The sequence below is a fragment of the Sturnira hondurensis genome, unplaced genomic scaffold (assembly GCF_014824575.4).
Source record: "Sturnira hondurensis isolate 20B ecotype Veracruz unplaced genomic scaffold, ASM1482457v3 Scaffold0008480, whole genome shotgun sequence".
Taxonomy (NCBI): domain Eukaryota; kingdom Metazoa; phylum Chordata; class Mammalia; order Chiroptera; family Phyllostomidae; genus Sturnira; species Sturnira hondurensis.
Window position 1 is genome coordinate 1626986 of NW_028081111.1, and position 12328 is coordinate 1639313.

At 41.0% G+C, this 12328-nt stretch overlaps 1 protein-coding gene across 5 annotated transcripts in view; it reads right to left on the reverse strand.

The window, feature by feature from the left end:
- NPHP1 (nephrocystin 1) overlaps positions 1-10656 on the reverse strand; it is an 82786-nt gene extending 72130 nt beyond the window's left edge. For 2 of the 5 annotated variants that reach the window (XM_037054996.1, XM_037054993.1), the window contains exons 1-4: positions 10501-10656; positions 5592-5665; positions 1696-1756; positions 85-209 (exon numbers count right to left, since the gene is read on the reverse strand). In XM_037054996.1, coding sequence (XP_036910891.1) covers positions 85-209; positions 1696-1756; positions 5592-5665; positions 10501-10569 — 329 coding nt within the window. In that variant the 5' untranslated portion in view covers positions 10570-10656. Of the gene's footprint in view, positions 1-84; positions 210-1695; positions 1757-5591; positions 5666-10500 lie in introns of those variants that run through there. The other 3 variants (XM_037054997.1, XM_037054994.1, XM_037054995.1) reach the window with 3 other exon arrangements.
- Between the last annotated feature and the right edge of the window lie 1672 nt (positions 10657-12328).

Sequence of the window (12328 nt, forward strand, 5' to 3'; positions counted from 1 at the left end):
TTAGGGCCATGTGTCCGTATCCTGAGTGAAACATTAAAACTGAGGGTGACATAATATCTGAAAGAAAGCAGGGAAGAAGCATACTCAGTTCTATTTTTTCTACTTATGGACATGGCAAGTCCCTGCAGTTGGTGAGTCAGCTTATCCAAGAGACGGAGCTCCTCCTCCTTTTTCTGATGATAGTTTCCGACAGGTGCAGGTTCATCAGCCTAGGAGAGAATATAAGTCCATTTTACTGAAAAACCTGTTTCCTTTATATTTTCTAAAAGGGAAAAAACTCCAATAAGTGGTGGGAGACAAAGTAAATCTCAGTATGAGTCTAGGTCTTCCTTAGAGAAATAAGATGAAAAGAAATGCAGATGATTAGGTTGGAAAGCAAACCAAACGAAAAATGGAATCATGACTTGTTTTTTGTTGTGTTCCCTTGCTGGGCGTCACAGACCATCTAATTTTAGGTGTACTTGGTAAGGGCTACATTCCAGGCAGAGAGTGGCTTTGGTCGTAAAGACAGGCTCCACCCCAGTGCTGCTGCCACTGCTTGGGAAAACTGTGCCACCTCTGGGAGCCTGTTTGCTCACTGGTGAAACAGGGGTGGTTTCAAAATGTACCCTGCCTCCTAAATTAAAGAATTCTGTGTCACTGAAGAAATTCAGAAGTGACACTCAGGGACACTTGTCTCAGCTGCAGTCATACCTTGGACGTGACTTTCAGCCTTCTGCTTGAAACACTTGTGAGTATCTGGCCCTGGCACCTACCTGAAGCTCAGGCCCACGTTCAAAGAAATCCTGAAAAGACTGACTGCCAAGAGTAAGTTCGAGTTCCCCCTGTTTCTGCAGAGTAGAGTCACTAACATCAGAGCTGCCCTTGGCAAGCAGCTTCTTTACCACTTTCCCTTGGGTAAGTTATACCTAGTGTGTGTGTGTGTGTGTGTGTGTGTGTGTGTGTGTGTCTCCCTCCCTCCCTCCCTCCCCCCCATTCCTCTCTCCCCCAGTGTGATGCAAATTAAAACAGTCCTGAACTATCAAACTTACACAATGTGAAAATACAAATAGNTCAGGGACACTTGTCTCAGCTGCAGTCATACCTTGGACATGACTTTCAGCCTTCTGCTTGAAACACTTGTGAGTATCTGGCCCTGGCACCTACCTGAAGCTCAGGCCCATGTTCAAAGAAATCCTGAAAAGACTGACTGCCAAGAGTAAGTTCGAGTTCCCCCTGTTTCTGCAGAGTAGAGTCACTAACATCAGAGCTGCCCTTGACAAGCAGCTTCTTTACCACTTTCCCTCGGGCAAGTTATACCGCGTGTGTGTGTGTGTGTGTGTGTGTGTGTGTGTGTGTGTCTCCCTCCCTCCCTCCCTCCCTCCCCCCCATTCCTCTCTCCCCCAGTGTGATGCAAATTAAAACAGTCCTGAACTATCAAACTTACACAATGTGAAAATACAAATAGCTTCTTTCTGGACTTTCTGGGTCCTCAGTGCCGACTGCCTTCACTGCAGCTGCACTTCTATCAGCATTTGGAGCCGGGCGTCCTGCTCCCAAGCTCCCATTCAGTAAATCTGTCAGGGAGTCAGCACTGAGCGCAGTCAGACGTCATCACTGACGCAGACCCAGAATTCCCCACTCTAATGAATTCCCACTCCCTGAAAATATTTTTGCAAACAAATGTTCTCTAATATGATTAACCATAATACTTACTTTGTTTAATTTTTGAAGAGCATTTTTATTTTCATCGATTGCCTGTTTTAATTGGATGCATCTAAATTTTTAAAAAGAGAGAAAAAAACTGATTTTCCTATTGTCAAAACCAGAAAGTTATTTTGTAAAATCATATATAAGTCTTTAAGTAGGCCAGTTAGCGACTGTGTGGCTTCTGTTTAAAAATCCACATGTAAACGCTATTAGTTCAGCATCCTCACAGCCCAGCTCTAAGGTACACAGATGTAATAACCAAAGCTCAGAAAGCTTCAGTGACTCTGGGCTTCAGTGTCCTGACTCTAAAATAAAGAAATCGCTTGACTTGAAATGCTTCTCCCACTCTAAAATCCACAAAACTAAGACCTAGCCAAGAGGACACTCGGAGAATGATAATAACAGCTCAAAGATATTGAGCCCCAAGCAGAATTCTAAGTAGTTTACAGGCATAGCCTCATTAGAGCCTCAGGACCACACTCCCTCCAAATGGAGAAAAGGAGGTGGTTCTAAAAGGTGAACACATTCCTGGCCAAGATGGAGGTGTAGGTAGATATACTTTGCTTCCTCACACAACCAAAAAGACAACCACCAATTTAAAAACAAAAAACAACCAAAACTGCCAGAAAATTGAACTGTATGGAAGTCCAACAATCAAGGAGTTAAAGAAGAAACATTCATCCAGACTGGTAGGAGGGGAAGAGACAGGCAGCCAGGACAGAAAGGGCGTGTGGTGAGGCGGCTGCTGGAGGACCAGGCAGTCCCACATTTGCATGCAGATAAACCAGGGGGAAGAACTGGGAAGCAAGAGAGTTGCTTCACAACCCAGAGTTCCAGCTCAGGGAAATAAAGTCTCAAGACCTCTGGCTGTAAAAATCTGTGGAGGTTCCAACAGTGGGAATAACTTCTCAGCCTCACAGGAGAGTTTGTTGGAGAGACCCACAGGGTATTAGAATGTACACAAACCTACCCATTAGGGAATCAGCACCAGAAAGCTGCAATTCACTTGTGGGTAACAGGGGAAGTGACTGAAGCAGAGAGAAAGCTGACAAAGCAACACTGTTCCCTCTTTGACCCCTCCCCCACATACAGGACCACAAAGCTGCAAAGAGGGTTGCCCTACCCTGATGAATACTTAAGGCCCTGCCCCTTACCATGTAACAAGTGCACCAAGACAAAAAAAGATACAGCACAAATGAAAGAACAGATCAAAATTCCAGAAAAAGACCTCGGCGACAAGGAGATAGCCAACCTATCTGATGAAGAGTTCAAAATACTAGTAAGCAGGATACTCGCAGAAATTATTGAATATGGCCACAAAATAAAGGAAGAAGTAAAGGCTATACAAAGTGAAATAAAGAAAAATATACAGGGAACCAACAGTGAAGGGAAGGAAATTGGGACTCAAATCAATGATTTGAAACAAAAGAAGAAATAAACATTCAACAGATGAAGAAACAAGAATTCAAAAAATGAAGAGGCTTAGGAACCTCTGGGACAACTTTAAATGCTCTAACATTTGAATCACAGGGGTGCCAGAAGGAGAAGAGGAAGAGCAAGAAATTGAAAAATTATTTGGAAAAATAATGAAAGAAAATGTCCTCAATTTGGTGAAGGAAAGAGACTTCCTGGAAATCCAGGAAGCTCAGAAAGTCCCAAAGAAATTGGACCCAAGGAGGAATACACCAAGGCACACCATCATTAAGTTACCTAAGATTAAAGATAAAGAGAGAATCTTAAAAGCATCAAGAGGAAAGGAGACAGTTACCTACAAAGGAGTTCCCATAACACTATCAGCTGATTTCTCAAAAGAAACATTATGGGCAAGGAGGGCTGGAAAACAGTATTCCAAGTCATGAAAGGCAAGGACCTAAATCCAAGATTACTCTAACCAGCAAAGCTATCATTTAGAATGGAAGGATAGATAAAGTGCTTCCCAGATGAGGTCAAGTTAAAGGAGTTCATCATTACCAACTCCTAATTATATGAATTGTTCAAGGGACTTATCTAAGAAACAGAAGAAGATCAAAAACTCTGAACAGTAAGATGACAACAAACTCATAACTATCAACAACTGAACCTAAAAAAAATGAAAACAAAAAACAAACAAACATCTAGAACAGGAAAAGAATCATGAGAAATGGACATCACATGGAGGGTTATCAGTGGGGAGGGGGGAAGGGGAGGGGGAGAAGGTACAGGGAAGAAGAAGCATAATTGGTAGGTATAAAATACAAGGGGGAGAAGGTAAGAATGGTACAGAAAACAAAGAAATCAAAGAGCTTATATGTGCAACCCATGGACAGAACTAAGAGGGGGGCAGGGGGAAGCTGGAGGGTTGGGGGGTGCAGGGCAGAGGGAGGATAAATGGAGAAAAAATTGGGAAAACTGTAATAGCTTAATCAATAAATATACTTTAAAAAGTAAAATCTAGTAAAATCACCCACATTTTTTCATTATTGTTTAATTAATCCAACTTCACATAAATTACTTTAAAAAAATCAATCCTGCTAACAAATATAGTTAATTAAATTCCTTTAGACATTTTAAAATTCATATAAACTTAACTTTGCTTTTAAGCACTTTGAATGCCTGACTTAAGTAAATGCTTTTCAAATAATTCCAATGAATCATTTAAACTAGTAGAATGAAAGCCCTGGCTGGTGTAGCTCAGTGGATTGAGCGCGGGCCTGCGAACCAGACGATCGCGGTTTGATTCCCAATCAGGGCACATGCTTGGGTTGCAGGCCAGTTTCCAGCAGGGGCCAGTTCCCTGCAGGGGATGCATGAGAAGCAACCATACATTGATGTTTCCTTCCTCTCTCCTTCCCTTCCCCTCTAAAGACAAATAAATAAAATGTTTAAAAAAATTTTTTAAAAAATAAACTAGTAGAATGACTCTCACGTTTTTTGAATGTTATAAGCTCTTTAAATACCCCAAACACACAGATTATCTTAATGATGTCCTAAATTTAATACAAAAGTATTAATAATCTAATTCAATGTTATCCACCAGGAGCATTTGAAATCTTGGTTCTCAGCATTGTCTTCAGTTTGGTTCAAATAAACACACAAAAATTCTCAAAAAAAAATACATAGACACAAACTTATCCACCAAGAGAGTCTTCCCACCTCAGAAATTGTTAATAGACAGGTTTCTGACCAGGTCACAGGATCTGGGGCTACACAGGCCACGGAGCTACCATAATCCTGGCTAAGCCACCAATGTTCACTCTGAGCAGTTCTGTGTAGATGCTACCACAACAGCAAGTCTACAACCTTCAAGTTTAGAGTGGTTTCTCCCAGACCCAAGTTATACCGTGACGCAATTCTCCCATTGGATTCACATGGATCAAGGCCTGCATCTCCACTGCTACCTCAGTCACGTTCCTTCTCTCGCTGGACTGAACCCTGCATTCCTTAGCAAACTTAAGACATCTTTATTGCCTTCCTACTTTAATGTCTTATACAAAAGTAAAGTCAGACAAATATGTCATATAGCAAGTCATGCTAGACAAAGTAACTAACCACTGTGAACTTTAATTTTCTCATGGTGTTACGGTGAAAATTAAGAAAAAGTTTTTAGAGTGAGGACCACACTGCTTGGTTTATGAGTGAGTACAAAATAAATGGTCTCTTTTTAACATTTGTAATTCTCTATTTAACCTTATCATTCCAATATTTAGACTTGACAGATATAGTTGCAAGTAATATTTTACGGTACATTTTGAAAAATTTCATTGTTACCTCAGTATTCTTTCTCATTATTATTTATCCTTTTAGAAATTGTACTAATACAGATGACAAGAGAAATGGCCTCAAACAGTTTCTACGCTATAAACACAGCTCATCTGAAGTACAAAACAGTTCCTGGAAAACTTAGGAAATTCAGTATGCTTTACCTTTGGTAAATATCTCGTCTTTTAATGGCTTCTAGGGCTCCTTTCGATCGACTCTCAGAAAGCAAACTATCAACCTACAATAAACAGAAATTGTTTAATTTCTCGAATACATATTCTCAAATACAATACTACCTTGGAAATAAAATTGTAATCTTTTCCCACTTCTTTATGATGAACACATACAATAAAATGGAAAGAATTTCACAGTGAACATCCATATACCCACCAGTAGATTCTACCACTAACATTTTACTATACTTACACCCTTTTATGTGATCCATCTATTCATCAGTCTGTCTTATTTTTTATGCATTTCAAAGTAAACTGCAATCATCAGTACATTTCCCCCTAAATAATATACCATGGGTATCACTAACTAGAGTTTGATTTTTGATGTAAAACTTACATACAATGAAATGTACAAATCTTAAATAAGCATCTGTATACATCCATGTAACCCAATCCCATCAATGTACAGAAAAGTATCATTACCCCAGAATGTTCCCAGAAAGTATGTACTCTTTTAAAATACATATATATATATATATATTTACTTATTATTTATTAGTTATCTACATACTTATTTTTCAGAGAGAGAGGAGGGAAGAGAAAAAAGAGGGAAACATCCATACGAGAGAGAAACATCTATCAGTTTCCTCTTGTATGAGCCCACACTGGGTATGAACCCACAACCCAGGCATGTGCCCTGACCAGGAATCAAACAAGCAATCTTTCACTTTGCAAAACAAAGCCCAAACAACTGAGCCACACAGGTCAGGGCTGTGTCTTTTTGTGTAATCCTTTCACACAACATATTTTTGAGATAATTCTGTATTGTTTGTTGTGTGTCACTAGTTTGTTCCTTCTTATTGCTTAGTATTCACTGTATGAATATTAGTTTGTTTATCCTCACTCTTAGGTCTTATACCTTGACTTCGTGTTTTCCAAACACTACCTGTAACTTTGTCAATGTATCCAAAACAGAGCTATATACTTCTGTTGGGTTCTTTTCTTTAAATGATGTGAAGACACAGTAGATGAAGAGAAATAGAAGTCTACTAGCTTCTCTACTCTTGCTATTTTTCATCTGTCTGAGTGTTATTTACAACACCCATACACCTGGTGACCGTCATCATCTCAGGCATGAACCAGTTGTGCTCTTGTCTCCTGGAGAGACAAGATTTCATCAAGTTGAAATCTGTTCTGTGTTTCACTTTAGGTGTTCTCTGTGGGACAGAGAAGAATGAGCTCACAGTATTGAAGAGCCCTTCCTAGACAACAAGGGTATCCAAGGCTCCTGGGCTAATTCTCCAGGTGGAACGATCCTTGTCAATAGTTTGTTTTATTTCATCTTTGTTTTAATAACAATTTTGGTAGTTTATACCTCAAACTTTTCCAGTTCTCTCAATGTTCCCCTAAATTATAATTAGATATAGAACTATATTAAACATCTAACCAAAGCTCAGCTTAAGTCAACACCTCACCAAGTTTTAGATTTACCACAAGAGTATCATGTTTTTCTTGCACCACTATAACCCCAGTAAAGTGACTTAAGAAATATTTATTCACCAAATCTTTGGTACTCTTTAAATGAGAGTCCCAAACCAGCTCAAATATGAGCATTCAATAAATCTCGTCTGCCAAAGATTATAAAATCATCTTATTTAGTGGAAAAAACACTTGGTAACAGATGAAATGGAAAAGGTTAAATTAACAAAGTAAAATAGGAATTTCAGAAAATAACTCACTTTTTTATTTTTTAAGTAATATACATTTAGTATTCAAAATCATGACAATATCAAAATGTTTGGAGAGAAACATAATAATCATAAGCATACTACCAGTTACCATTCTAGTATGTTTCCTCCATATGTGTATATATATCTACACCTTATTGAAATACTGTCTACTCAAATTTACCTTTTTCTAAACTGACATTTTATCACAAATAGTTTCCCTAATACTGTACATTAAAATCTCTAACAAAATTTGGGACTTCCAGCCAAGATGGAAGCGTAGGGAGACACACTGTGCCTCCTAGCAAAACCAAAATAAGAAAAACAATTTAAAAACAAAAAACAACCAATACTGACAGAAAATTAAACTGTATGGAAGTCCGACAACCAAGGAGTTGAAGTAGACACATTCGTCCAGACAGGTAGGAGGGGTGGAGTCCAGAGGCCAGAGGGAGAGGGGTCCGGACAAAGTAGTGGCTGGCAGAGCCAGGCGTGCAAGGCGGCAGCAGACCCAGCAAGGTGGTGGATTGTGGAGGGGCGCGGCATGCAAGATGCTGGCAGACCAAGGGTCCCACATTAGCGCACAGATAAACCAGGTGAAACTGGGGAGCAAGACAGATGGAGCAACCCAGGGTCCCAGCACAGGGAAATAAAGCCTCAAAACACTAATTGACAACACCTGTGGGGGTTGAGGTGCAGGGAGAGACTCCCAGCCTCACAGGAGAATTTGTTGGAGAGACCCACAGGGTCCTAGAACTTACACAAGCCCACCTACCTGGGAATCAGTATCAGAAGGGCCCAGTTTGCGTTGGGGAAGTGGGGAAAGTGACTGAAATCCGGGAGACTGGAGCAAGTGCCATTGTTCCCTCTAGGGCCCCTGCCCCACATACAGTGTCACATCCCAGCTACTGGGTAGCCCCACCCTAGTGAACACCTAAGGCTCCACCTCTCACTACCATGTAACAGGAGCATCAAGACAAAAAAAAAATATATATATATATACATATGTATATATATACTTTTATATATTCTTTTATTTGGGCCACAAATATATATATATAGCCCAAATAAAAGAATAGATGAAAGCTCCAGAAAAAATACAACTAAGTGACAAGAGACAGATGACGTATCAGATGCACAGTTCAAAATACTGGTGATCAGGATGCTCAAAGAATTGGTTGAATTTGGACACAAATTAGATGAAAAAAATGAAGGCTACACTAAGTGAAATAAAGGAAAATGCACAGGGAATCAATAGTGATAGGAAGGAAACTGGGACTCAAATCAATGGAATGGACCAGAAACATTCATCGGGAAAAGAATGAAGAAACAAGAATTCAAAAAACTGAGGAGAGGCTTAGGAACCTCCAGGACATCTTTAAACGTTCCAACATCCAAATTATAGGGGTACCAGAAGGGGAAAAGAAACAGCCATGAGCGGAAAACTTATTTGAACAAATAATTAAGGAGAACTTCCCCATTCTGGCAAAGGAAATAGACTTCCAGGAAGTCCAGGAACCTGAGAGTCCCAAAGAAGTTGGACCCAAGGAGGAACACATCAAGGAACATCATAATTACATTACCCAAGATTAAAATGAAGGAGAGAATCCTAAAAGCAGCAAGAGATAAGGGGACTGTCACCTACAAAGGAGTTCCCATCAGACTGTCAGTTGATTTCTCAAAAGAGACCTTACAGGCAAGAAGGGCTGGAAAGAAGTACCCCAAGTCATGAAAGGACTGGATTCATAGAGAAATCCAAGATTACTCTAACCAGCAAAGCCATCATTTAGAATAAAAGGGCAGATAAAGTGCTTCCCAGAGAAGGTCAAATTAAAGGAATTCATCATTACCAAGCCCTTGTGGTATGAAACATTAAAGGGACTGATCTAAGAAAAAGAAGATGAAAAACATGCACAGTAAAATGACAGCAAACTTACAATTATTAACAACCACACCTAAAACAAAAACAAAAACAAACTAAGCAAACAAAAGAACAGAAACAGAACCACAGAAATGGAGATCACATGGAGGGTTAGCAACAGGGGAGTGGGAGGAGGAGAGAGAGGGAAAAGGTACAGAGAATAAGTAGCATAGATGGTAGGTTGAAAATAGGGGAAGGGTAAGAATAGTATGGAAAATGCAGAAGCCAAAGAACTTTTAAGTATGACACATGGACATGAACTAAAGGGGGGGAATGTGCATGGGAGGGGGTGTGCAGGGTGGAGGGGAGTGAAGGGGGGGAATGGGACAACTGTAATAGCATAATCAATAAAATAAATATATTTTTAAAAGTCTCTAACAAAATTTTAATCACAGTACTATAGCGCCTCCCAAGTTATGTATCCATTCTCCGTTACTGATCATTTACGTTGTATCTAGTCTTTTCTGTGATGAGTAATACTGTGATGAACACTTTTATGTATTAATATCTCCCAATTTTTAAAAACTATGTACGGTAAATTCCTGGAAATGTAATCACTCAGCCTAGGAGCATGAAAATTTGCTTCACCTCATCCACTGCTTTGCAGAGTTGCTGTACCTTACAGACCAGAGCACTGCATGCAGGTGCCTGTTCCATCAGCCTCCCCAGTACTGAGGACTGCGATTTTTAAAAGGATCGTGGTATCTTTCCTTTGCAATTGCTTACCTTTGAAGTTAACCTTTCTCATGTATCTTAATTACTTGCCTTTCTCCTTTCGTTCAAGTCCTTTGTTCTTACTGGTTACTCTTTGACCATTCCCAGTTCGCTTGAGTTCAGCGACACACTTTTAGTGTGAAAGGCTGAAGGGAAAGTAGTCTAGAAAGACTGGAGGGAAAGTAGTCTAGAGACCGCAGAGTGGTGGTGGGCGCAGAGGAGACTGGAAACAGTTACTGTTAAAAGGTTAGATTCCGAGTTGAAGTGGGTAAGGTAGGTGTCATGTTCGGAAAGGGAAATGTTAGGGTGGGGGTGCTCAGTCGAATGCCTGAGCTTCGGGAGGCTCACCGCTTCGGGAGGCTCGGTCCCTGGGGTCGGGTTGGGAGGAAGAGGAGTCAGAACCCGGGTTCGGTGAGAGATGCTGAGATGAGTGTCGCCCGTGGATCTGGGCAGCTCCCAGGATTCGGACACCGAGCTTTCGTCCTGCCAGAGCCCGGGCCGCCCCACGGCTCAGGCCTCGAGGTACAGCGAGACGTACCTGCTGCTTCAGCTCCCGATCCTGGCGCTGCAAGGACTGCAGGGAATTGCGAGGCCGCCAAGCCAGCATCTCCTCCCCTCTGCTGGAGGCGCGCACTGGTCGTCAAGGAAACCGCCTCCGTGACCCCACAGTGACGTTGGTGGGTGACGCCATCAGCGTGCGTCCTTCTCAGAGCCTCACACTCACGAGCTGGCGTAAAAATTGCCGGCCGTAGTGCTCTGTCTGGTATCCTTGCCATTGCAGGCCGGGAGCTCTCAAGAGCCCAGCGCAGATGGTCTTTTTTTCCTGGCCAACCCAAAGGCCTGGGGTGGAGGTGAGGGGATTCCCACGGTCTCCAAAACTGCACGACCCATAATACCACACTACTGTCACATGCCTGCTGGATCCCTCTGTGATACGCCACGAATTTTCTGATGCCAGTTTTGCTTAAGATACCGCGTAACCATCTTAAACTTAAATTAACTGCAAGGACAGCTTTCCTCTATGGCCCTCATGGGACACACAGTTCTGCTACATAGTCTGTTGTCAAAAGGCAGTTATTAATTCTCTGCAATTGGGGGTAGTGCTGAAGTTTCATTTCATTCTATTTGCATTTCTGTGAGGATGGTGATTCTGTCCTACAGCAAAGCTGTGAGCAAATAATTATGATCCGCATTTCACATCTCTCAGATTGTAATCACATTTTTCCCAAGTGGAACTGGATCCTATAAATCCAATTCCCAAACTCTTTCCACTACACTGAATAAGAATATTAATCTGAGCTCACTTTTCAAAGGATGAACCACCCCAATATAAATAAACGTTCTCCAGTACCACACACAACTTGATTCCACAGGCCCAACTGCCATGTTATTTATGGGTGTTTATCTTCAAGTATACTATAAAGTGACAAATGTCCACCTCACTGAATTTTCACACTGAACACACCCCCACATAACATCACCCAGATTAGGATACGAAACATTACTAGCACCCTGGCAGTCCTTTCCTCCTAGGTCCTATCCACCTCCACCCCCACCACACACACACACACACACACATCAAAACATTACCCTAAGTGCCCAAAGCAAAAACTCGTTTGCCTTTTTGAACTGTGCAATGGAATTGTAGTGTTTCCCCATGGCTTGTCAGGCTTTTCACTCAACATGCTTATGAGATACACTTGTAACACTGTGTTGTTGTAGTTTGTTCATCCTGGTATTTCACTGTGTAGTGTACTCAGACTCCTTCCTTCTGCTGTTGCTGAGCATGTGGGTAGTTTCAGTTTATGGCTATTATAACTAGTGCTGCTATTTACATATGTACATAGTGAGAACATATGTGTACAGTATTGGGCCTCAGGGCATGTTTTATGTTCAAGTTGAATAAATACTGCCTATTTTCCCAAAGTTTTACTGATAAATTAGTACTCCTAAATGACCCTGTATGAGGTAAGAAAAAAGAAAAAAGTGCACTAAAGACAATCCATCATTTATGAAACCCTTGTTTATTTTAAAGATTGTATTTATTTTTAGACAGAGGGGAAGGGAGGGAGAAAGAGAGGGAGAAACATCAATGTGTATATGCCTCTCGTGCACCTCCTGCTGGGCATGTGCTCTGACTGGGAATTGATCCATCAACCCTTTGTTTCACAGGCCAGCCTCAACCCACTGAGCCATAGCAGCCAGGGCTAAAGCCTTATTTATTTTAAATGTCTATAAATAAATTGAGGAAAAAATTTATAGAGATTTCCATATAATGGAAGTGGAAAAGTTACAGGATCATGAATATAATTTAACTCTATGTTGGGAAAAATAATGAGAAGGATGTAAAAGACTGCCTTGATTTC